Raw genomic sequence first — 25,086 nt, 5'->3', positions numbered from 1 at the left:
TGCAGCACAGACGGAGCTTGAAGCCTAGCAATATTTCTATATGCTCCCACAGGTGCACTTTTTCTCCTAGCTTATGTTGCTGAATATAGTCTACACAGCCTCCATCACTCTTGCCACAACTCTCTCCTAAATGAAATCAACGCTGTCAGAAAAAATAAAACCCACAGACATCTTTGTGCCAGATCTGAGCAATGATGCCACTCTCGTTCCTTTCCTGCTGTCTTCCAAGCACGTCTGGTAATAAGAAATCAAAATGTAAATGCCAGTGAAATCGGATCAGGCACACCTGGGAACCTCAGGAAAGGCTTCCTGGCATTTGGTGGGGGGAGAACAACATTTCCTAGGGGAAGGAGGAGGGCAGCTGAAGTGAGATTTATTCAGAGACTCTGTTGTCAGAAGAAAATGTGCATCTGAGTGTGAATGTGGCCCTGTAAAGAGGGTCGGTGCTCGGTCTCGCAGTTTTCCGTGTTTTCTTCCTTTCCTTTCTGCTTGCTTTCTCTGCTTTGCAAGGAACCACAAGAAATGTAGGTATGGCATGCCTGCCCATTTGAAGCATTACAGTAGCCTACCTGACCTCAAAAGACCTGTCACAGTGCAGCTTTTGCTGGAGGCTATATAATGGATGGGTTATTCTCAATGGGAATATGAGAGTCACAAATCATTTCCACACAGACATCTGAGAAATCACATTATAGACTGAAAGGCCAGTGGAAAGTCAACAAAATGCCCTTGGGCCTGAGCAAACTTTTGTCCTGGATCACAGAGATCACTAAGTTTGAGAGAAATAAACATGGCATTAGAGTTTGTTTTTCTGCTCCGCAGTGAAATACTTTGGTTCAATATAAAAATAAATACTTGCCATTTTGCTGAGATTATCAATTTGTTGGGCCAGTAAAGTCCAAGGCTGGTCACCATCAAAGGCTCCACAGAGTCTGGGCAGACTGATATTCAGGAGCTTCTTCTGACTCGGGTGCCTGACCATGGCCCATGTCTGGGAGCCACCTCCCAGACATGCAGTCTCTGTTGATGCTTGGGCATGGGTACTGCGTGCAAAAGTTGGGTGCATTAAACAACAACCAGGCATTACTTTGTCTTTTAACATGTGAAAGAAATGAGACTCTAATGAAAGAAAGAAAGAAAGCCTGAACAGTTTCTAAGAGGAATGCCAGTCGTCTTAATGCAGAGTATATGCAATTCATTATTCATTTTGGTGAAATGCAGAGTGCACCTTGCTGTGCAGGCCAGCTGCTCATTTATAAAATTGATTACGCATTCTCTAAAGCCATCTCTAGGGAGCAGCTAAATTGCATTCCTTGCCGCCAAAGGCTTTGATGTCCCTGTGGCTGAAGAATATTAATAATACCAAGAATAAAAGAAAGACAGGTTATGTTCTGATTTTTGATGTTTGTCAAATTCTGCTTGTCTCAGAAAGTTTTAGGAAATGTGTTTCTGCCACGTAAGCTGTCATTAACCTTGCAGCAGGAGCACCCCAAGATGTCTTGGAGAGTCAAGGCTACTTTTATTGTGAAAGAAGGTAAAAATTATGCCACTTTACATTTTTTTCCCATAATAATCAGGTGCTTGGTTCAAGTAATAAAATATTGGCTCTTCGATTCTGTTGCTTCAGTCTGACTTCATCATCAGCCCTGTGAAGTGTAAAATGGAGACGGAGGGGAAGGAACATTCACCTTGCTCTGCGTGAGGCACTTCCTTTTAAGTGTGAAGTCCTGAAGGAGGGGGAGATGTTGCAGGCAGGACTGAGGATGGTGGGCAGCACCCGACCCTGAGCTGCATCAGAAGCCACCAAGCTGCCCATCTCGGGGTGCCAGGGGCTTGTACTGGGCGCAGGGGCATCCTCCCCCACCTGACTGTGACTGCGGCTTTTGAGCTGGGTATGCACATCGCCTTTCTCTGATGAGAAGAGGCTGGAAGGAAGATAGGAGGAGATGGGCTCCTGCCCACCTGGCAGTGCTGGGAGCACCTCTGACACAGACCGGGCTCCCAGCCTCTCTTCCAGTTAGGACTGAGTGTTGAAATAGGGCTTTAGGAGATGGATGGTGTATTTGCAGATGACCTTGGGGCTTAAAATGCCTTATAAATTGGTGGTGATATCACTATGTGAAAGGCAACATCTAGCAGTCTAGTATTCTCTCTATAATATCAAATAGCTGGGCATAAAACTGCCTGAACTTTGGCTTTTCTGCAATTGTATGGCACAATTTTTTTCTGAAACTTATCCTCCACTTCCCCAACAAAAGCTCCTGTAAACCAGTGTAGATGAACATCCGACTGCAAAGCAGATACTGCTTACAAGTCGATCATGAAGACTGCAGAAAAATTAAAAGGCTGCATGGTTTTTCCCATTTCCTAGTTTTAAATCCACTTAAATCTTGTATTTCACAGTGATCATGCAATTAGAGGAGTTCTAGTAATAAACCTAATAATCCCTGAGTGACAGACTGTGGCATATATACTTTCCAAAGTCATCTATAGTGTCTGGCTTTCAGGAGCTTATACTTTCCAAAGTCATCTATAGTGTCTGGCTTTCAGGAGCTGCTTTCAGGTGGTGTCTTTCAGCTCAGAGGAGAGTGGGACAGATGCGTGGAAGGATGCAGGATGCTGGGCAGGAGCCACCAAGGTCCAAGGCAGTGGTGTGCAGGCTGCTGATGGCAATAGACATGGGTTGTTGAAGGGGCAGGTCGAGCCCTGCCAGGGGAAGGTCTGGTGCTGCCTCTGTGCTAGTCGAGTGTCTTGCACACATTTCTGGATGAAGCCCATCTGGGAGCCCCAGAATGGGGCTTGATGCTTTTCCCAGTTCAGTAGCCACAGTAGCTGCAGGCAGTGGCTATTTACTTTGTTCACAAGACCTTGGTAAATCTTCCCTTGTAGCTGCAGAGGCCAAGAAAGCCAAGGTCACAGCTGCTGGAGGAGGACTTTTCTCCCCACCTGCCTCCCTCTTCTGTGAAAATAAAAGCTTCATGTGCCCAGGGGAGGGAAGTTCTTGTGTCTGGGCCACCAAAGAGGAATGTCGGTGCTTGTGGGAGGACTGGTGAACCTTGAGGCCCCGTGAGTCTCCCAGGAATGTTTAGTGTTTGCGTGCTTCACTTCAGATAAACACCTACAGGACGCTTGCCCTGGGAAAGCAGCTGGCACTGCCCTTATCTCTCCACCCCTATCTGAGGAACAACCCTGCCCATCTGCTTCTTTCAACCAGCATGTCTGCAGCCCTTTCACAACACAGAAAAATTTCAGGTTCATGGGGCTGGAGTGTGAAAGCTCCACCCTAAGGCATTTCATGTGCACTGCCTCATATTTAAAATTTCTCTGTGTGTATTGAAAGCCTGGCAACCAGAGGCTGGCATACCCTTTGGAAGGGACCGAGTTCCCAAAAAATGAAAGAAGGGGAGGGCAGATGTCAACAGCTCTGTTCCTGCCTGGATTAGCTCAGCATGTTTTAGAAGATCAAACAGTTTCAAAGGTTCCTTGCCCTGGTGTTTTTTTTTTTTTTTGTTTTTTTTTTATAATTAAGTCTGTCAAGTGGTTACAAGGAGGAGGTTGTGCCATACACAGCCCCTGCTCTGCAGGCTCTTTACGTACAAGTGTAATTGGGTGGGGATGGGAGCTGGTGAGTTTTAGGGATGTCTGTGGATAACTCTCCACTGCTCATCTCCTTCAGGAAACCTCATAACTGGTTACTGTAATATGTTGAACACTGCTCAGAAAAATGCATTTGTTGTCCCAGGAGTCTCATATAAATGCCTGTATGAAGAGTGAATCTGACAGGATCAAAAGACAGGTGCTTAGGCACAAGTTCAATGGGAATTATTTTCTGTCCTGGAATGCAGGGCAAACCTATTTTCCTGTAAAGGAAAAGTGGAGATGAAACATGCTAGCTTGTACAAATAACAGTTGAAAACCTTTGTTCGAGACTGTTAAAAGCATCACTTGTATCTGAAATTTCAGCTACTGTAGGACAAGGCAACTGTGGCTGACAGCCTCTTCAAAGCTGGCCAACTGCTTCTAATAGCAGGGGGTTTTCATCGTTTTCCTCCTTAAACATTACTGCTGTTTAAGAAAAAAAAGCATCCTAAGCTTCACAGAGCTGCTGAGTCTGAGGGAGACCTGGTTGAAGCAGATATCAAGCAGGAATCCTGCTATATACGTCACAGAAAGAAAGCAAAATTTTCTGTCTCTTATGGTGCTGTGAGAAACCCTATTGGGACAACAGTGTCATAGGGGACCGGCTGAGTAGCTCTCCTATTTTTAAAAAGAGGTTTTGGTGTTAGGCCTGTTGCTGCTAATCCAAGTATGCCTGAATTGCATGGGTTGCCTGTTTGTGATGAAGTACTCTGAGCGTCTTCTAACTTGATGTAATGGAAGTTCTCGCTGTCTGCCCCATTTACTGTCAATGCCAAATGAGGGCTTTGTAGTCCGGAGAGAAGGAAGGGTATTGCCCTGGTCCCAAGAGGGTGTCTAGACGGTGCTCTTGCTGCGACTTACAATGAAAGAGCCATTCTAAAAACACACCAACTACTGAAATGAGCACACTGAAGTATTCCTTGCTTTTTACCCTGGGCTTCGTGCTTGCTTGATTTTAAGCCCAGTGAACGCTCCCGTGTGAAACAGTCTGTGATTTTTGAGTCTTGGCGAGTTTTTTCCCAAATGTCCACAGCTGGAGAGAAATGCCAGCAGACCCACGGTGTGGGAGACCCAGCCCTCAGCCCAAAAGTCCGGGCAGGTTTCATAAGGGAAAGGCCAGGAGCTGGCTAGTGTGTGACACTGGGCCATGCATGTGGCATCAGGAGAGAGAAGTTATGTCCCTGGCAGTGTTTTGGATGAGGCTCACTCAGGAGCTGCGCTCTGCAGACACCTCCAGGGTTAGCCCTGAAGGTGAGGGGTACAGGCACATGTCTCATCTCAGAAGCACTGGGAGGGTCTAAAAATGAAAACCTAGATGGCTTGGCTGTACCTCCACTGCTGGAAAATCTGCATGCAGTAGACTGGGTAAGATCAGATCCAACAACTAAATCTGCAAATTTGGATTTGTATGAAAACCAGCTTACTTCTTCAAATGCAAAATCAACCACTGAGGCTTCTAAGCGAGGGATCAGTTTGGTTTCAGTTCCCACGTCAATTAAAATTTAGTCTTTGCATATAGTTTAGATTATAACCAAGCCTTATATGGGTAAAAACTTGGAATTGACCCATTTGTATCATTTGTTGTCTGATATTTTTTGCACCTGCTTTTCTGTGAATAGCCCTATTTTTGTGCTATGCAGCTGACTGAGAGACTGACTTTCTGTCTTTCCCCAGACTTCAGGTCCCACTCCCTGGGTCAGGTCCTCCTGAAGTCTGGGGAAAGACAGAAGGTCAAGGAATCTCTCAGTAAATCAGCTGCACAGCACAAAAATGACCCCTTGTCAGGCCCAGACATGAGAGACCTGACCCTCTGGATCCATAACTATGAGTGAAATGGAAACTACCTATCTAGCTCCAACACATTAGAAGGTGCTCCAATTATATCTAGCTAGATCTAGGTAACTGCACTATTTTAATTTCAAACTCAGGCTTATAGAGTATTGGAAAGGATTTTTTTGAACCCACAGGGCTGCAAGTTTAGATGAGCAAGGGTCTTTAAGAATCAAAATTTTTATATAAGGGCTTAGTATGTGTTGGTCTAACTTTACAATGGCTGTGACTTCTATGTGTTAGTGTTAACAGGATGGGCTTTCATAGCTGCTGATTGCACAGACTGAATTTTAGCAACTGGATTATCCTACTTACTTACCCTTGTCTGTGCCTTCTCTTTAGTGTATTACACTTAGCAATGCAAGCTTTTAAGAGAGGAAGTAGAAAAATATTTCAATATAGTCCAGCTGTTGCTAATGTAATCTCATTTTTCCTTCAGCTGTAAGAAAGAGAACTAATACATCATGAGTTGAAAATGTGTGTTGAAGATGCATGTTTCTTTCCATTACAGCATGGTCAAATGCCAGTCTCTTCTTCTGAGGATTCAAAGCTAGCTAGCAGTTTGATTTTACTTTTCCCTGAGTTCTGTTTGCAGAATATTAGGTCATTGAAAGCTAGTTATTAGAAAATTAGAGCACAGTGTCTCATTGTTCTGTATTCTCAACACAGAGCTATTTCTTTAGTCCAGATGCATTTCTGAAGACTGTTTAGCAGCAGTGTTTTTAGTATGGCAGACTTGCAAGGAACTGAGGGAGATGGAGGAAGAGTTGAATACTGATGAAACTGCATTAAAGAAGAGCTCTGTGTGTGTGGGATTAGTGGTGTCTGCACATATCATTGACTTGTGTTTTCTCTGCGGTTAACTGTATCATATCCTTTGAGGTGAAAAGTGTACAGCTGCAATTCAGACCATATCAGTGATGTTACTGTATTTTTGCATTTCTTATGACTAGAACATGACTTGAAGGAGGACTGAAATCTAGCTGCAGAGTAGCCTCAGTGAATGTGAATGATGGAGACCACACAGTCCTTCAAACCATTTTCATATCAGAAACTTGTAATTCTGGCACTGCTGGAACATCACACTCGGTGACCTGTGACTGTCCTCAGGCTCCATGCTGAGCAAGTGCGACCTATCGCAGGTTTCTTCAGACCTGTTTGATTTTGGGGATAGATCCACCAAACATCTTAAATATGGGAATACTTGGCTTTCAAGCCCTCTATGGTCCTTGGCCCAAGTTAAGCTCCCAGACTGTGGAGGTATTGGAGACTTAGGGACCCAGGAGCAACATTAATGCAAGTCAGCAGACCCAGTGAGCAACTAAATTGAATATGCTGGAAAGGAAAAAATCCACTCCCCAAAACAATCCCCCCCCTACCTGCTCCTACCCCCTACCTCAGTCATAATTTCGGTATCACAGTCTTTGTATTAAGAAGGGATTATGGAAATCAAAGAAATTGCATCAAAGTGTGGTGAAAATGGCAATTATTATGGAGATTGGTTTAATTCAAAGTAAAGCATAAAGTAGCTTTAAACAATCTGCTTTAAAATGCAACTTGCATTTAGAATGTAATACGATTTTTTTTAAATATAAAAGAAATAGAGCACTAGATCATGCAAAAGAAACAGTATAAAACTTGGATATGTCTTTAGATTGCTGCATTGCTCTTAACTGGAAATGCTTGTAGATTCTCCTTTGCTGTTGGGGTGTAGAAAACACATTTGATTTTCAATGCCTAGCTTCTTACAATTCTGGCTTGAAGAGAAACGCATGCTGTAACAACCTCAAAACGGCAGAGCTCCAGCCCCGAAGTTCTCAGCCTGTTTCAACATGTCCTTTCCCTTCTGCCCACTAGGTTACTCATTCTTTCAAGACCTTCTGATATACAAAAGGTAAACAAAAGTGACAGCCAATCTGTAAGTATCACACAGATATTAACTCCAGAAATTGCCAAAAAAATTCACATAAAATTGATTTTTTTTTCTTTGTATTTTGAATTGTAGCTATTCCCAATGGCAGTGTTACTAGAGTTGATCTTACACTTGATTACAGAAGCAAGTGAATAAACACAACCTGTAAATACCAAATAAAATGAGACAGCTTAATAGAAATATTTTACATTTATTGGAAGAGTACAGTAAAAAGGGGACTGCAGACTCATTAGTGGTAACTGGTCCACAGGAAAAGACAAAGGACTATTCAAAATGGTCTGCAGTTTACAAGAATACTGAAATTCTGTTTTGTAACAGCCTAGGAAAATAAAAAGTTAGCTTGAGTTCAAAAGTGTAACTTTAAAGTATATAAAAAATTGGCAAATAAATAAAGTTAAAATGCAGATCTATTTAAAATTATAAAGCACAGACAACTGGCAACTGTATTACATAGTTATAATTTTCAGACTTGCTTAAAAGCCAGATAAACTCACAAATGTTGTTTCCTTTTTTTTTTTAACATGTGTACTTTTGGGAAGAAGCACCCATTTCCAGTGTTATGTATTATCGATCTGTTTCACAAATATATTATTTTTAAACAACAAAGAGTATAAAAGGTGCTTTACCTGATATTAAACTTGCTGGTGCGTACTTTGGCACAAAATTGAACAGAAATCTAAATACATTTGCAAATGGCATCTGTGCCCCACTCAAGGTTACTGGTGTCAAAAGTCTTGTGTGTGCTAGCAGGTCAGTGAACCAACCTTCCCTCCTTCCCCAACACCACTCCTCCATTTCCAGATGCCTACAAATATACAAAGGAAAAGTAACACATGCAACTGAAAAAACAGCAGTCCTACCAATCTTAGTCCAAGTTTCATCTCTAGAAGTCATTTGAATATGCATGTAATTACACACTCCTTTAAAAGAAGGGACAAGACAGGTGTTTACTGTTGGCTTTCAGTCCTCAAAATTTCTTTGTCGAAGTCTGGCTGCTTTTTGTGTCCTGGGTGATGAGCCTATATCATGAGTTTTTTCCTATTACAGGTTTTTAGCATTTTAGTGAAAATTAGGTGGGAAGCTTAGTGGAAAAAACACATTAACTTGTCAGTTACAGGTAATGATACAATTAACAGTGGAAATAAATAGATATGTTTCTCCTAGTTGTTCTATCTATTGAAGACTTTGAGTCTATGACATGACCAAGCAGGAGGTGGAAAGAAGGAAAATAATGCAGAGAATCCCCATTGTATATCACATTTCTGTGTTTCATGACAAAAGAAAGTTACTATTTCTCCTTAAGCACTACAACTTCAGGTGATTTAAAGAATTAGCCATACTCAGAGATACAGTAAACTTCCAGTCTCCGGTGGATTTATTAGTGACTCATGGCAAGCGTATGCGTATTATAAAGAGGGGCCTTGCAGACTGCAAGACCTTCTCTATAGATAGCATCCTGGCTGCATCCACACTACATATCAGAATTGCTGACAGCACCTGAATTGGCTACTTGAACTCAGCAGTTCCGTTCCCTGATAAACTAGAGATGAAGGAAGGTACAGTTCTACCTTCCTCTTGACTTCAAGTCAAATACAAATATTACTATTGCAGAGATACCTTGAGCAAGGAATACCGCTGTTCAAACCGTTTAACAGGTTTTAATTGAAACAATTACTTTAGTGATATTTAAAATGCATTAAGACATATCAACTTAGACACCTAGTAAAAGATCAGTTCCCTGTAGACTTTTACTGACTTAGCAATGCCTGTCTCCTGAAGTTGCAAGTCTCAGCACTTCATGGAGGTGGTGGTGGTATAATTCCCAGTGTAAGTAAATGTTATATGACGCACAGAAGTCAGATTTCTAAAAGCAAAATGGATGACAATAATGAAAATTAACACTATTTGGAAAGGTGTGTTGAGAAAAATGAAGTTTACAACAAGGCTTAGTTGGAATTAAGTTGCTGCTGTTAATTTTAAAGATATTATTTGGATTTGGTCTGACAGCAAAATAATTCCTTTTCCAAGGAGCATATTTAGCTTTATATTGTTCCCCAGTAGGAGCAGGATGCTCTGTATTGTAAACTAGGCAGTCAGGAGTGCTATTTTTCTCATGTCTTTTATGATGTGGACAATTCATGATATATTCAGGGTTTGTAACTTGATTAAAAACGTGATTTGAACAATGTGCTTCACCTTGATGCACAGTTACTTCAATTTTCACACAAACACATGGCCACAGGTATCAAGGTATAATGTCACTACAGTATTTTTGAGTCAAACAAAAGCTGGGATATATTTGAACTTTTCCATAATAAGGGTAACCTTTTTGAAGTAAGTGAAAGGGCACCCCATCTGTGGTACACGGAGCCATCAGGATTAGGAAACGTCTGGGAGATGCAACAGGCCAGATCATGACAGCAGAGCTCAGCTAGGACTGTAAGCTTACTGCAGCCCTTTTTAAAGAGCAGAAAGATTCTTTAATAATTGAAGCAAAAGATCAGAGTGCAGTAGTTTACATATCAGTAATCAAAAGATTTTGTGTTACTACTGCATTTAACAATTACAGAATTCTTTATATGTTGAGAAAGACTGAGCTGACTATATAAAGACAGCAGCATGGATCTTCCTTTTTTTAGTGGTGGAAGCTTCTGGCTCATACTTTCAACATGTGTAATCTAGAAGGAATCACTGCTCAATCTGATTTTTCTTTTAAAAAGCATAATTGCCTTGAATTGATGAAGGATTTCAATGGAGAAGCATGAGCTGTCCCTCTTACCATACTCACAAAACTTAAGTTATGTACTTATCTATAAACATTTGTAGTTCTAAAAGTAGATGACAGTTCCAAATAGTACCAATTTAGGAACACTTTCTTCCAAGCCTTCTTTGCTAGGAGCTATGTGAGTCCTAGGCTATCATACTGGTTCACAGGTCATATTTATCTATAAACACAAAGCCAGTTATTGCAAGTTTTACTTACAAAGCATTCAGTTCTGGGAGGATAGAGGAAGAGAGAATGTAGTTCATGGCTCTTCTATGTTTTCCCTTTATGACCTCAGTCAGCTATATTCTAGGGCTTTATTTATCCATTTTTTTTGTAAGTATGGCTAACAGTTTTTGATTTAGAGATAGCATACATAATCTGAGATCTATAAATGAACTACTGTCTCATAGCTGTAATCTGAAACAGCTGCAAAACAACAATGCATGTAGCTAGCAATCTAATTAGTCCTTCATCTCACAAAAAAAACCCCAAACCATCTGAAAATTCTAATTTAAATCCTGCCTAGATGATGTCTGAGAAAATGGTGTTCTAAAACAGCTAATAATATACAACTTCCTGAAAATGAAACAACTCAGAGTCAACAACCAAGTTCTACACCTGGACATACATTCCAGCTAGAATTTTATGTCAAAGAGACAGAGGGACGTAACAGGGACATATGGGTAACTTACAGTTATTGGTGGAGGTGGCATTCCCTTGGAGACAGTAAACTGAACCTTCTCTGAACCTTCCTGTTTTATAGATCAGTAGTAAGGCTGAAATACAGAAATAGCTTTTGCTTATTTGACAGAGAACCAAAACCAAGTTGGCTTCTAGAGTCAATGTTGTGAAATTTTGAGGGATTAGCTGCTGATTTAAAGACGTCTAGCTTCCAGCTCCTCTTCTATGTGGTGCTTATTATAATGAAAACAACGACTCTGATAACTGAATATGGAAGTTAAGGAAAATGTGGGAGCTACCAGGCAGATCTTGCTGTGCTTTTCAATGAGAGAGTCCTTCCTTCCTTGGTCTGAAAGTAAAGGTGGGTCTTACTAATGCACTAATACGCAATGCTGAAAAGTACGTAAGAGCTGGAAATCAAAGATGCATTATCAGTTTCAGGAAAGAAACTGTGGCAATACTTGAAAGACTTCAGAATGTGACAAGTGAAAGGATTCTTCTGTTTCAACTTGAGGCTTTCAGCTTTTTAAGCTTTTTTTTTTTTTTTTGAAGTTTTTTAGAAGGAAAAGCTATCCTGGGGGAATTCTAGTACAAGACGACAAAAAATATTCTTTACTGAAGTTACTCTTAAAGAAGCTTGATAGGTTTCTGAGGTTGATGCATTTTTCTTGTAAGTTGTTAAGGACTCCCTTTTTTACAGCAAATCTGCAGCAGGAAACTAGAATAAAACATTTTTAATAGAGCTGATGTTCCAAATTTACCAGATCACTCTTAAAAACTCATGGTTGTTTGGAACTTCAGGAATACTGGACTTGCCCTGTATTTTCTAACTATTAATTAAAGTCCTGTATTCCTGAAAGTGAAGGACTGCATGAACATGATTCTAAGAAGAAAAAAATATGTACCTTGGTTGGTAGTAGGGGTATTCTTCCCCCCGTATTCTTCCCTCCACATACCCTGACTTGCCTAGCAAGAACGCTTCCAACAGTATCACATGTCCTTTTGTACTTGAGGAAAAAAAAATTAATTGGTGAACTCTTCTTTTAATAGCAAACTATTTTATGCTCAGTCATAAAAATGTTACAAATCCAAATGCACTGGCATAACAAACATTTCTATTGCCTGCAAACAGGACAGCTATTACAGAAAGTGGATTCTCTCAATTAGCCTCTTTCTTTTTATTCCATCTTTATAATGAGTTGTCATTACTTGTGACAACCAGCCATTTTCAGAACTACTGCTCTTGATTATCATGTTTGATGACACCATTTACACACTATCTCACCTCTTCATATATTTCACTGTTTCAAGTGCATCAGTGGCACTGCCATTTAGAGGACATAACAGCAAGAATAACAGAAACGGGATAGTAGTTACTCACTAGTGTTAACACCTGTGCAGCAGCACATCTGGGAAAATTTGGGGAGGGTGGGAGACATTTTTAAATGCTTCTGAGAGTCAGTTACTCTGAGTTACTCAGGAGTGCTTTTTTCTTTATCATCTTTACAATGGCTGTGAAAGGAATAACAAAATAGTTATAAGAGGTAACAAATGGATAACTTCATAGTCAGTTTTAGTGATGTGCTTGCAGGTTTTGAGTAAGCATAACAGGTGGTCAAAGACATGGGTGAAAAAATACTTAAGTATGAATAACCTAATATTTCCTTAACCAGTTTTCTGTTTCTCATCAATAAGACCATGCTTACTTTACAAACTGCAGTTCCTATTGACAGCCTTCTGGTGATGCATGTTTCAATAACAACTTCCAATAATAACATTAGGCAACTCTGCAAAAAGGCAGATTTTTGTTAAGAAGAAATGCAATATAACTGTAGTTGCTGAATGAAAAATTAGTTCACTGGTTTCATTAGAAACTAATGAAAATGTGCATTTCAAAGAGAATGTCTTGGTGGAATGCTGACTCTACAAGATCACACTTTGCTGAAGCAAGGTGTGTTTTCAGACAAGACGCTTTTCACTATTTTACTTTCCGTAAAATTGAAATGCTTAGGAATCCTCATGATTTCACTGACGACTGAACTCTGAAGCTAACATGTGTCCTTAATTTCTACTGAAAGCAAACTAAGATCGCATTTTTTGCCCTCAAAGCAATCCTTCTTAAAATGATGAATGCAATTCCTTGGAAAAAGATGAAAATAACAGATAACCTGTTGAACTCCATCTCATTTAACAGGCTGAGGTATTTCTACCTGACCCTTAACAGTATTCATAGCTTCTCCCATTTAACAGCGTAAAAAATTTAGGATTCCCTCAGGCTCCCCCTGGTTGGGACAGTGCTGGTGTAAGAACCTACCTGAAACACTACACTTGCAAAAGAGACTGAGTTTTAACTTTTTTGTAATTTCTCTGGGATAAGCACAGTACATGAGCCAAATCACCAGAATCTGGCTAACTACGAATGAGGCAAGACTAAGTCATCAAAAGTCTCCAGAAAGCAGATATGGCAGCTTTGGTTCTTGAATAGCACATCTTTCTTTTAAATTTCATTGTATGGCAGGTTTGTTTGTGAACTCCCCTGTGAGAAGTTTACAAAAACTTAAAAACAGTATCTATAGGTACGGATTCCACTTCCTAAATTGTGTAATTGCAATAATTACAAATGAGACATGATAAACAAGTTCTGCCATAAACTGCCAAATTAATGATAAGAAAACAGTTTAAATAATTTAAGAGTCATGTACCTGTGTTTAAATTTATTCTACACCTATAAACACATCCTGGTATTCTCCCAAAGAGTTATTATTTTGGAACTGAACTGATGCCTACTTCAGTAACAATAAATTTTCTTGCTGCTGTAGAAATCCCATGTTTTAGAAAGTCTTTAAATTTAAACAGAAATGTCATATGAATTACAAATATTAACTATTTCAGAATAAAATGTGAGTCCAATTTTTATCTTTATGTGAGAGTCAGGATGGTGATGGATTAATTTAAAGACAAATAATTTTTTATTTTCTAAAAACAAACAGTATTTCTTTGCTGTTAAAAGGGCATATAGCAAAGAAACAGTTAATCTCTTTCATAGAAGAAGAATATTATCTCTCCAGAGAAGCTATGAACTCTGACAGAGGAGACACCATTATCCTTACTTGCAGACTTTAGTGATGCATACATAAGGACCTGCAGTCGGATGAATCTTGGATTTTTCCAAATGATTGTGTAATATTCCTTAAATCTAGTAAATTAAGGCACAAACTTCGGGTACTATTTAAAAGCATACAAATTAACAAGAATGTTTCCCATTGCTCTTGAAAAAGATCTTTGGGCTACTTGGAAGTACATAACTAAGTAAATATATCTAGTATGCTTATAAGGAAGTTTAAATTTATGCCACTAAGTTCTCCATACTTTCATGTATGTATATACCTTCATGGGTATGTATATGCTTCCTTAGCTCCAAGAAAAAAATCACTTAAGAAATGCAAGAACCACTCACTATTCCTTATACTTGGATGCTGAGAGTTCCACCTCAAATGCAGGCAATGTGCTTCAACACAATCATCTGTTGTTTTATTTGGACACTAATGCCAATGTAACAGACAAGCTCTTCTAGACTACACGTATTTTGGTGACACATAGCTCTTAAACATGACCACTCAGTACTACTATAATTAAACTTTAGAGAGCAAAAATGTTGTGGACAATAGAAAACTCACCTTAACAGAAATAAAAATGTAATGTAGCTCAATTCCACGGTAACAATAAAATATAGGGCTCATTAACATTCCAGATGCTGTGTTACTTACAGTCCATGCTTCTTACTTGCATCAGCAGCAACTGGAATCTCTTGATCTGAAAAATTTTAGTTAATTCTTAAAAAAATTTTAAGAACCTTAACTCTTGAAATCAGAGCAGCATACTGTAACTTCTTCCTATTTTTATGTAAGGCCCTAGAAAGTAATTCCAGCTGCAAAGAGGACCCAGAGCCAGAGTAACAAAGTGTGCCTTTCCTCCCTTCCCTACCTAGAAAGTTTTTATCCTTTCTGGCAGAATATTTTTTAAAATATTTACAAGGTTTTTATTCCTGGTGGCGTTTAAAACTTGCCTGTTCCCAGTCTTTTGAAATCTGATTGCAATGATTTTAAAAAGTTAGAAGGTTAGTATTTCTACTCTGCCTTGCTCAGCCTGTCAGAAGCTTTAAACATGCTTCTTTATTTTAGTTTCTTGAACAATTTTCTTATGCCTCATAGAAGTAGTATTTTCCTTTGGACACTCTGCATGGAATGTACTTTTGCTTAGCACAAACTTTTGTAGGCTCCGGCTGCATTCTGAGAATTATTACCAATTTATGGAAAAAAATCAGGATCAAAAGCAAATCTAGCAATTCACATTCTTTAAATCCTCTAAGATCAATAATATTTGTAATCTGCTGCTATCATTAGTAAACGTCTTTCTGTTGGCCTAGTGCTTTTACATGTTCTTTGGAAGGCAGATGATTTGCAGCATTTCTTAACGTGTGTAGTCAAGGCTTGATATTGGGTTTTTTGTTTCTTAAATAAACATAGGTCATTGTAAAGGAGACGTATTACTGAATTCTGATGGCTTTGTAGGAAGAAAAGACATGGCTTAAGTAAATTACATCAAAAGGTGGAAGTATTTACTACAGTATGGTAAGAAATGCACAAGTAACTCAAATTTCTACAGTAGAAAATTCTGAATTTCATTGTTTAGTAAGCACATTTGCATCCACAATCCTTTAAAATATCAGTTGCGGAAAGAATTAAAAAAATGTAAAAGTTTCTAGTTGAAATACTTGTCAAAACTATCTTCAGTTTTAAGGCCAACATATATGACAGTCACCATATTATAGTGCTGCTGGTGTTGACATATGGGACAGGGATAGCAGAGTGAGAACACAGCTGAAAGTAGAAAACATCTGAAAAATGTCACTAGCGGTTACTTGCTGTAAAACAGATAGAAGCCACAGTCCCTTAAATCTATAGTATGTGCTTTTCTATTTACATGTAACCTAAATGACAATATTACTGTGACTGGATATATAGCGTTTCGCAGTATATGTCTTTAATGCAGGTGTAGACATCATTCAAGATGGTACAAACGTATATAAGAAACCAGTTAATTTTGAAGTAATCCTAGAGTAATATTGCAAATAATGTTGTATAAACGCATAGTGTTTGAGGGGAAAAAATTACTTCACTGGAAAATAAAGTCCCACACATTGAGTTTGGCACTTGTTTATCACTATGTCACTTTCTTTTTGATTGAAGACAGCTCTTTCTGAATCTCACTGAATTTTGGCCGGTTTTCTGGTTTGTAGTCCCAGCACCTCTGCATTATTTTATATATTTCTTCTGGACATTTTTGCGGTGCTGACATTCGGTAGCCTTGCACACAAAAAAAAGGGGAAAATGTTTAGCATTGAAAACTGATGCATATTGACAAATCTAAAAGGAAATGAGCGAAGTTCAAGATCATTGCATTAAAAAAGATCTTCAGGGTAATATGAGGAAAGTCTTCAATATATAACCTATATAAGACAGATAATTATTAAACTAATCAAAGCTCAGGTACCAATGACATTTAAGTTGGGCATGGTAAATTGTCAGTATGCTTCTCATCCCTAAGGGCAGCAACCTGCACAGATTTGTTTCCTGTATCTTAGGAAGTAGCTCCCCTCCAGGTTTTGTGTTCCCTTTTTTCCCCCCGCTGAGGAAATCAATAATAAACATTAAGATGGGAGTAAATTTCTTTGCTTATTCTCAAAATAGATCAACTTCTATTCTCATGCCTCTTCCCTTTTTTATCTCCTTGAGAAGTTCCCTTCCCACTTGCACTTTATCCATGTAATTTTCCTCCCTCCTGTTTTCTTAACTTTTATATTTTACCATCCTCTTAATTCTCTTACTCTTCTGGTTTGCTTAGATAGGCAGTGGCCTTCCATACCTCTCTGCTGCCATCAACTGAAGGAGCAGGATGATGGCAGGAGAATGAACGATCAGTTATGTAAATTAGCAGCTAATCATTCAGGAGCCACAGGTAAGTGGCTGTTCCAGCACACCATCCATACCCTGGACCAAAGAGATGTACTCACAGCAATGAAGGCAACTTCCCAATGAGTAAGGAAGTTAGGCAAAAATGCCATGAGGACTGCATGGATGAACAAGGAGCTCCTGGACAAATCTGGACACAAAAACAGTAATGTGGGAGGAATACAGAAACATTGTATGAGCATCCAGGGATGAGGCTAAAAAAGCTAAAGCCCAAAGGGGATTGGATCTAACTAGGGATGTCAAAGACAACAAGAAGGGCTTCTTTAAGTATGTAGGTGACAAAAGGAAGGCTAGGGAAAATGTGGGCCACTGCTGAATGAGGTAGGGCACCTGGTCACACAGGACATGGAAGAGGTTGAGGTACTGAATGCCTTCTTTGTCTCAGTCTTAACTAGCAAGACTGGCCCTCAGGAATCGCAGGCCCCAGAGACCAGGGAGAAAGTCTGTAGCAAGGAAGACATACGTTTGGTGGAAGATGATCTGGTCAGGGAATACTTAAGCGAAACGGATTTACATAAGTCCATGGGCCCTGATGGGATGCACCCATGAGTGCTGAGGGAGTTGGCTGATGTCACTGCAAGGCCACTCTCAATAATCTTTCATCCATCATGGTGACTGGGAAAAGTTCCTGAAGACTGGAGTAAGGGAAATGTCACTTCTATCTTCAAGGAGGACCCAGAGAACTGCAGGCTGGTCAGCCTCACCTTGATCCCTGGGAAGGTGATGGAGCAGCTAATCCTGGTAACCATTTCCAGGCACAGGAAGGACAAGAAAGTCATCAGGAGTAGTCAGCATGGATTCACTAAGGGCAAGTCACACCTGACAACCTGATCACCTTCTATGATGAAATGACTGGCTTTCGGCATGTGCCTCCTGTAAGGTCCTCATGAAGAAGCTGTTGAAATATGGGCTGGACGAGCATGCAGTGAGGTGGACTGAAAACTGGCTGCAAGGCTGGTCCCAGAGGGAGGTGATCAGTGGCACAAAGTCTAGTTGGAGGCCAGTAACTACCGGTGTACCCCAGGGGTCAGTATTGGGTCTGATACTGTTTCACATCTTCATTAATGATCGGGATGCTGGGACACAATGCACCCTCAGCAAGCTTACAGATGACAGCAAACTGGGAGGAGGGGTTAACAGACCAGAGGGTCGTGCTGCCATCCAGAGGGACCTGGACAGGCTGGAGAAATGGGCTGACAGGAATTTCATGGAGTTCAACAAGGGGAAGTGCAAAGTCCTGCAGCTGAACAGGAACAACCCCAGGAACCAGTACATGCTGGGGGCCACCCAGCTGGAAAGCAGCTTTGCAGAAAAGGACCTGGGGGTCCTGATGGGCACCAAGTGATGAACATGCACCAGCAACATGTCCTTGCGGAAAAGAAGGCTAATTGTATCCTGGGCTACATTAAAAGAAGCGTTGCCAGTAGGTCAAGGGAGATGATCTGTCCCCTCTGTTCAGCGGTGGTGAGGCCACACCTGGAGTACTGCTGGGTCCAGTGCTGGGCTCCCCAGTACAAGACAGACATGGACACACTGGAGAGAATCCCATGAAGGGCCACCAAGATGATGAAGGGACTGGAGTACTCAGGTCTCACATGAGGAAAGGCTGAGAGAGCTGTGAATGTTCAGCCTGGAGAAGAGAAGGCTTGGGGGATCTCATCAGTGTATAGAAATACCTGCAGGGAGTGTGCAAAGAGGACAGAGCCAGGCTCTTTTCAGTGGTGCCCAGGGACAGGACCAGAGGCAATGGGCACAGACCGTAGCACAGGAATTTCCTCCTGAACATCAGGAAACACTTTTTCAGTGGCCCAGGCTGCCCAGAGAGGTGGTAGAGTCTCCATCTTTGGAGATATGCAAAAGCCGTCTGGGAATGGTCCTGACTTTAGATGGCTCTGCTTGAGCTGGGGGGTTGGACCAGATGACATCCAGAGGTCCCTGCAGACCTCAGCCATTGTGTGGATCTGTGATTCTGTGAACTGTTTACCACATGTATCTCTGAGCAAATGACAGGCAGTGGACAGTAAAGTGAGTTGGCACATAGGACTCTACAGCTCAATGAAGCTCTGTGACTCCAGACTTACTGCACAGGTCTCTGCATCTCTCTTTCTAAAGCAGAGTATAAATGACATTGGCCTCATACAACAGGTAAATCTGTGAAATACTTTTCCTTTGTTATATTGCATGCATCTGCTCTAGGTGCTGGGTTAATGCCTCTAACTTCAAAGGAGAACGGCTGGGCTCTAGGACACTTACAGACAAGATAACATGAAACTATCTAAAAATCCTTTCCTTCACAAAGTTTCCCCTAGAAACTAGTTCTTCGAAACAGTGACAGCAGCAACTACTTTTTTGTCCTTAAAGTGAAGATTCTATATAGTTATTTAGAATTGAAATTATCCTGGTTTAAAGCAAGCATTCAAGTGACTAAATTCACTGAAGGCTCTTACTGATTGAGTAATTGAGATAGATAAGATCAGGAAGAGAATCTGGAGTGTCTTAGCTGACTATCCTAACAGAACAGCTATTATATACTGAAAACCAAGAAAACAGGCTGATAAAAGAAATGAAAATTACATTTAAAAAAAGGAAAAAGAATTGCTGATGGGCCAACAGGACTATTTTCCCCACAGTATAAAATAGCTGAAAAAACATAAACATACTTCTAAATCTTTGAATTTTATCAATTTCAAGAGATCATTATTCTCAGTGGATTAGAACAGAATCTCAGTACTTAGGAAGTAAGACTTGTTTTTACAAACACTCCTCTGCTCTGGATTTTCTGATTTGGCCTTTTAAGGACAAACTTTGATTGTCATCTACAGTGCTTATAACAAACACTGGCAATCTGTATAAATCAGCAAACTAGTTTTTAATTTTTTTTAATAATTTAGTAGTTTTACTAGCTTAGAACCTGTTTATGATTTACACAGCAGTACTATGTAGAGGAGGAACAGTTCTGAAATGCCACTAAAGATGATGAAAAGAAATAAAAATCCTGAAATCCTGCTCACAGTTTGCTAATTTAAATAAAAGCCTTTTGATTATTTTGTAAAAGAGAAATGTGTATTTCAACGCTCAACTAGCTTACCATTCTCCACCATAATTGCTAAACTTTTGTTGGAAATGTTTTAATAGAGAAGATGGAAAGATACAGACTTTTTCTTCTGGCAGTTTAGAGTATTTATACCTGCATTAGCATAATCTTAAATAATTCATTCTGGTCAAGTCTCTGCTTTGCACAGCAGTAAATCCCTCCTCTCCATCTCACCTTTTAGTTCTTCAACAATGAAAGTCAGCGTGCTGTAAGTCTTCTGTCTTTTAAGTCACTGGTCAGTATGTTCCTTTGTTCAAGAAGCCTGTATGTCACACTACTCCTCTCAGAAAACTAGATTCAGCAATTAAAAAATCTCATAATATTTTTGCTCAAGTTGCTGATAACTCATATGTTACTTCTCTGCTATTTTATACTGTATGTACTACATCCTTATGGATCTATATAGCATTTCTTTCACTCCCTACAAATAACTACCTTTCTCGACTTGTTCTCGTGCTTGTTGGTTGGTCATTCCAGGGTACGGACATACTCCTAAACTGAAGGTCTCCCACAAAAGGATTCCAAAGCTCCATACATCACTCTCAGATGTGTATCTCCCTAAGAAAAGGAGAGAAAACCCTCCATTTAATGTACAGAGAAATTAATGTTTCAGATAATTATGGCCCCAAATTTTCTGTAAAGGTAAGCTGTTACATTGGCAAGCTTTAAGCAGAACAAAGCTGTAGCTACTAATAATACATTCTGCAGATACCATAGTCTCCTGTATTTCAAATGATAAACAAATTATCTTAAGGTCAATACCTAGGAATAATATAAGCTAACTTAAAGTTCTACAATTGGACAGACCTTACCATGTCAATTATACTTCATGCAAGTTAAGGATTTCTTTCCTTCTTAATGTACAAAAATATTTTTTTCTTCTAATATAAAAGGACAGAAAAATGTCAGTTTTTTCCCCTCCTTGTTTATAATCACTTTCAATTCAAAAGATAACATTTAAAAAAATTACCTTTCCCAGTTCCCTAATATAGCATGGCAATGAGAATTCTGAGAGGAGCTACCATCAACGTAGTTTGTAACTGTGAAGAGGGACTGCTTTTCATGCTTTGAGAAACTGTTCTCTGAAAATGAAGGTATAGTTGCTTCAACTTGTTTAATTTAGACCCTGAAGAACTGATGCGACCAATCAGTTAAAGAAAAACAAAAAAATCTGGCCTGCTGAGTCCATTATCTTTGACTATGCTTCAAAGATAGTAAAATAGATAATTGATAGATAACTGAATTCCAAACCTCTTTGTGTAATGAAAGCTTTATATTATGGGAGAAGGAGAGATCTTGGAGCATATATTTCTATTGTCCCTGATGGATTCACATTAAGAAGGATGGATTCAGATCAGAAAGTTAAGGCTCCTAGCCCTTTGCAGCAGGATCTTTGAAAATGTTACCTTAAAAAGCCATTTTCAACATTACTTTCAACATTTTTCGTGACTGTTTTTCTTTGTTCCATACGATTACGTTGTATGTATGTGTCTTTATTCTTTAAAATATACACATGCTTGTGAATGTATTGTTTGTTCACCTCTAATCATTAAAAAAACCAAACTAAGCTACTTCTGACTAGAAAAAAGGAAAACACATGTAAATTATAGTGATGGTGATATGACAACTGTTACGACGTCAGAAAGTTCAGTTTACTGTTAAACTAAGTATCACTTCCAGCTGCGCTACATTAGCTTATGTGCCTCGTAGATGGCAATTATGGACATTCACTATGCTCTTTGTAGTAAGATTAGTTTTCTTGTCTATGTATCAACTCTCTTCAGAGTTTGGCATCCAGTAATTTAACACTTTTCATGGAAATCATTCTTTAGATACAAGATAAAGTGATTAGGTTTTTTTTAAAGAAAGTACAAGTTCTGCATAGTTAATTATCTTTTCCACTATGACATTATCTGGGCAAAAAGAAGGCCTGTTCATTCACCAAAAAAACCCTCCACACAGTAATTTATTAACATGCCAAACAACTCAAAATGTTGTACTGGAAAAACATACATTTTCAATATGTATTTTAATTTTCAGAGAACAGGAAGTAAAAATACCGTACACTTGGCCTAAATATGTAATTTTATTAGGAGCTTTTCAAATATTTTTTTTCCACTTGCTGGAACTGATGGAAATCATATTGCTCCAAGCAAAAATAACAGTATGGAATGGCACTGAACAGCACCCACTGAACGAAGGTTCAATCTCCCACAAGCTCCAGCAGCATCAGGATTTTGCTTATGACTTCAGACACAACTCCCTAATAACTCCATTTGCCCTAGTCTGGTTTCTAGACTTCATAATTTGTGTTTTTTTCATTTAAAAACTTTTTGGGACTGCTATTAATTTGTCGTATACAGTGAATCCAGAAGTGACTAAAAAATGAACTTTTATGTAGTTTCTTAAGCACTGTATCATTCACGTAATGGCCAAATGACCCTATCCTTCATGTTCTTCCAACCTTTAGATCTTGCCATTAAGAACTGACATGGACAGTGGTTGCCAACTAGCTTTGAAATATTGCAGATTTAGTTCTATTTCACTCTGATACCCTTAATTACCTTCAGCCTTACCTACACAAATTAATGTAATACTTATGACCATATTATTAGGATGGTAAATGGTTAAAAAAAACCAATTATTTTTTCTCAAATCATTCAAGGGAGTGGAAAAAATGATCCTTCAAAAACACACAGAAAACTTTTATGACATTTTGAAAGTTGAATATTAGACTGCTGAACACATTAACAAATGTCTGAGAGAGTTTGTTTTCCAAACATGACAGAAAATCACTTAAAGCTGCTTGAGTATGTATGCATTTTAGGAAACACAAAATAAGTAGATGTTAACTATCCTCTCCTGTCCTGTACTATGCAGAAAAAAGGCTCAAAAGTACAAAGTGAAGGTGTTGTCACAAGAGCCTGTTTCCTACTTAATGCAGTCCACTGGACTGCATATGGCTATGAAGGATAGGTTTCCATTATGCATCAAATAAATTGTACACATTTCTGAAATAACAAAAATAAAAATTCAAAACACCTTTTATAGTGGAACAAACACCCAAAATAGGAAAGTGTGTTCCCCAGTGAACATTAGCAATACTAACATCTCTTAGAATAATTGATAATACAGGATCAATTACTGAAACTAAATTTATTATTAGCCTTCCAAAGGGAAGATCTGCTTTATCGTGTTACGGCATTAACTCCTGCAAAAGCGCTAATGAGAGGAAGCATTTTGCTATCAACTGTAAGTTACAAACTTATGATTTCCAACGCATGATTTTAAAAAAAAGCTTGAAGAGATAGACACTTCAAATGAAGACTTTAGAAAAATTTTTTTTCTGAGTACTCAATGAAAGAACTGATTGAGAGAACTACATCCAAAACATGGCATCGTTCACCTAATACGCTGCTTCTTCACAGCCCACTTTACTTAGAAGAACTTATTTTTCTAGTTTCATATAAGCTAAAAAGCTGAAGAGAGCAGCTTTTGTTTCTGTTCTGGACCCATTACCCGTGTAGTATAGGCCACTTCCCTGAATCAGAAATAATGGATTTTTTTCCCCAAGATAACAGCCAAGCAATATATAAAAAAGCAGGTAAAGAAAAGCTGCAGTTAAAAAAAATACAAATCTATGACTGTACTTCTCTCCAATGCAGTGATTTATCTAACAGAGTGTTCTAGTATGTTGACACTTTCTGCCATTTTCAAAGAGGTGCTAGAACAATCATTGCCATAAATACGCAAAACTTGCCATTCATTTTACTAACGATTATTATCTAGATGACTTGACTAGGTAGTCTACTAGAATGAGTCAGCAACATAACCAAAGCATTATTTTATTGCTGCATAATAGCAATTTTGATGTTGATGCCTTATTCTTTTTGAAGGTGAGACAGTATCTTATACATAACTTAAATATGACTGAAATACTAAAATTATTTGAAACATTATTGATTTGAACTGGGCACTAGGAATATGTATATATACTAAAGTATTGCCCATGGTGTAGTCCTGGTGCTCCTAATGCTACATTTTTTTTTTTTTTTTAATTTTTTTTTTTGCAAGAAGATACAGGTATGTCCTTACCATAGTTGAGAGCTTCTGGAGCAGTCCACTTGATAGGAATCTGCTTCAGGCCTGATGATGAGTACACGCCATCATCCTCTTGCCGGGACATTCCAAAATCACTTATTTTCAAAATGTTGCTTTCGCCTACCAAGCAGTTCCTTGCAGCCAGGTCTCTAAGTTAGAATAAGAAATAAACCCCCATATTTTTATACATTTGAAAGTACTTGAAGACATTTAAAATGGTTGAGCCCCTCAGCCAAGATGGTGGTGCCTCTTGGAAAACATATTTAAGAAAGGGTAAAAAAGGCTGCACAGCAGTTGTAGAAAAGAGGAGTGAGGGGGGAAAAAAACGTGTGGGAAATAATCCTGTGAACACCAAGGTTGGTGAAGAAGTGGGGGGAGGAAGTGCTGGAGATGTTGGAGGTGGTCCAGGTGCCAGAGCAGAGATTCCCCTGAAGCCCTTGGAAGGACCCACGCTGGAGCAGTTCATGAAAGACTGTATCCCCTGGAAAGGACACATGCTGGAGCAGAGGAATGGTGTGAGGAGGAAGGAGCAGCAGAGAGGAGCTGTTATGGACTGACTGCAACCCCCATTTCCCCATCCCTCTGTGCCCCTCAGCAGGGAGGAGGTGGAGGAGTTGGGAATGAAAGAGTGAAGGTGAGCCTCGGAAGAAGGGAGGGGTGGGGAAAGGTATTTCAGTTTTCGTCTTTATTTCTCACCATCCAACTCTACTTATTTTAATTGGCAATAAATTAAATTAATGTTCCCCAAGTTAAGTCTGTTTTGCTGTGATGGCAATTGGTGAGTGATCTCTCTATCCTTCTCTTGACCCACAAGCTTTTCTGTCTTATTTTCTCCCCTGCCCTGTTGAGGAGGGGGGAGCGAGAGAGCGGCTGGGTGGGCATTTGGCAGCAGCCAAGGTCAACCCACCACAACTGCCCTCTGAGGTCACAGAAATAAACCTGCAGATTAACAAATCAGATTTTATCCAAAACGAAACAGAATTTGAAGAAGCACCCTGAAACTTGTTCC

General features: G+C 39.4%; 1 protein-coding gene across 1 annotated transcript in view; it reads right to left on the bottom strand.

Moving 5' to 3' along the window:
- Positions 1–15,621: 15,621 nt before the first annotated feature.
- FER (FER tyrosine kinase) overlaps positions 15,622–25,086 on the bottom strand; it is a 180,528-nt gene continuing 171,063 nt past the window's right edge. Inside the window, exons 17-19 of the mRNA XM_059833349.1 lie at positions 24,072–24,226; positions 20,412–20,534; positions 15,622–16,216 (exon numbers count right to left, since the gene is read on the bottom strand). Coding sequence (XP_059689332.1) covers positions 16,074–16,216; positions 20,412–20,534; positions 24,072–24,226 — 421 coding nt within the window. The 3' untranslated portion in view covers positions 15,622–16,073. The remainder of the gene's footprint in view (positions 16,217–20,411; positions 20,535–24,071; positions 24,227–25,086) is intronic.

Source organism: Gavia stellata, chromosome Z (assembly GCF_030936135.1).
Source record: "Gavia stellata isolate bGavSte3 chromosome Z, bGavSte3.hap2, whole genome shotgun sequence".
NCBI classification, from domain to species: domain Eukaryota; kingdom Metazoa; phylum Chordata; class Aves; order Gaviiformes; family Gaviidae; genus Gavia; species Gavia stellata.
Note: the sequence above shows the minus strand (reverse complement) of the source record. Positions and strands in the feature narration are given on the sequence as shown.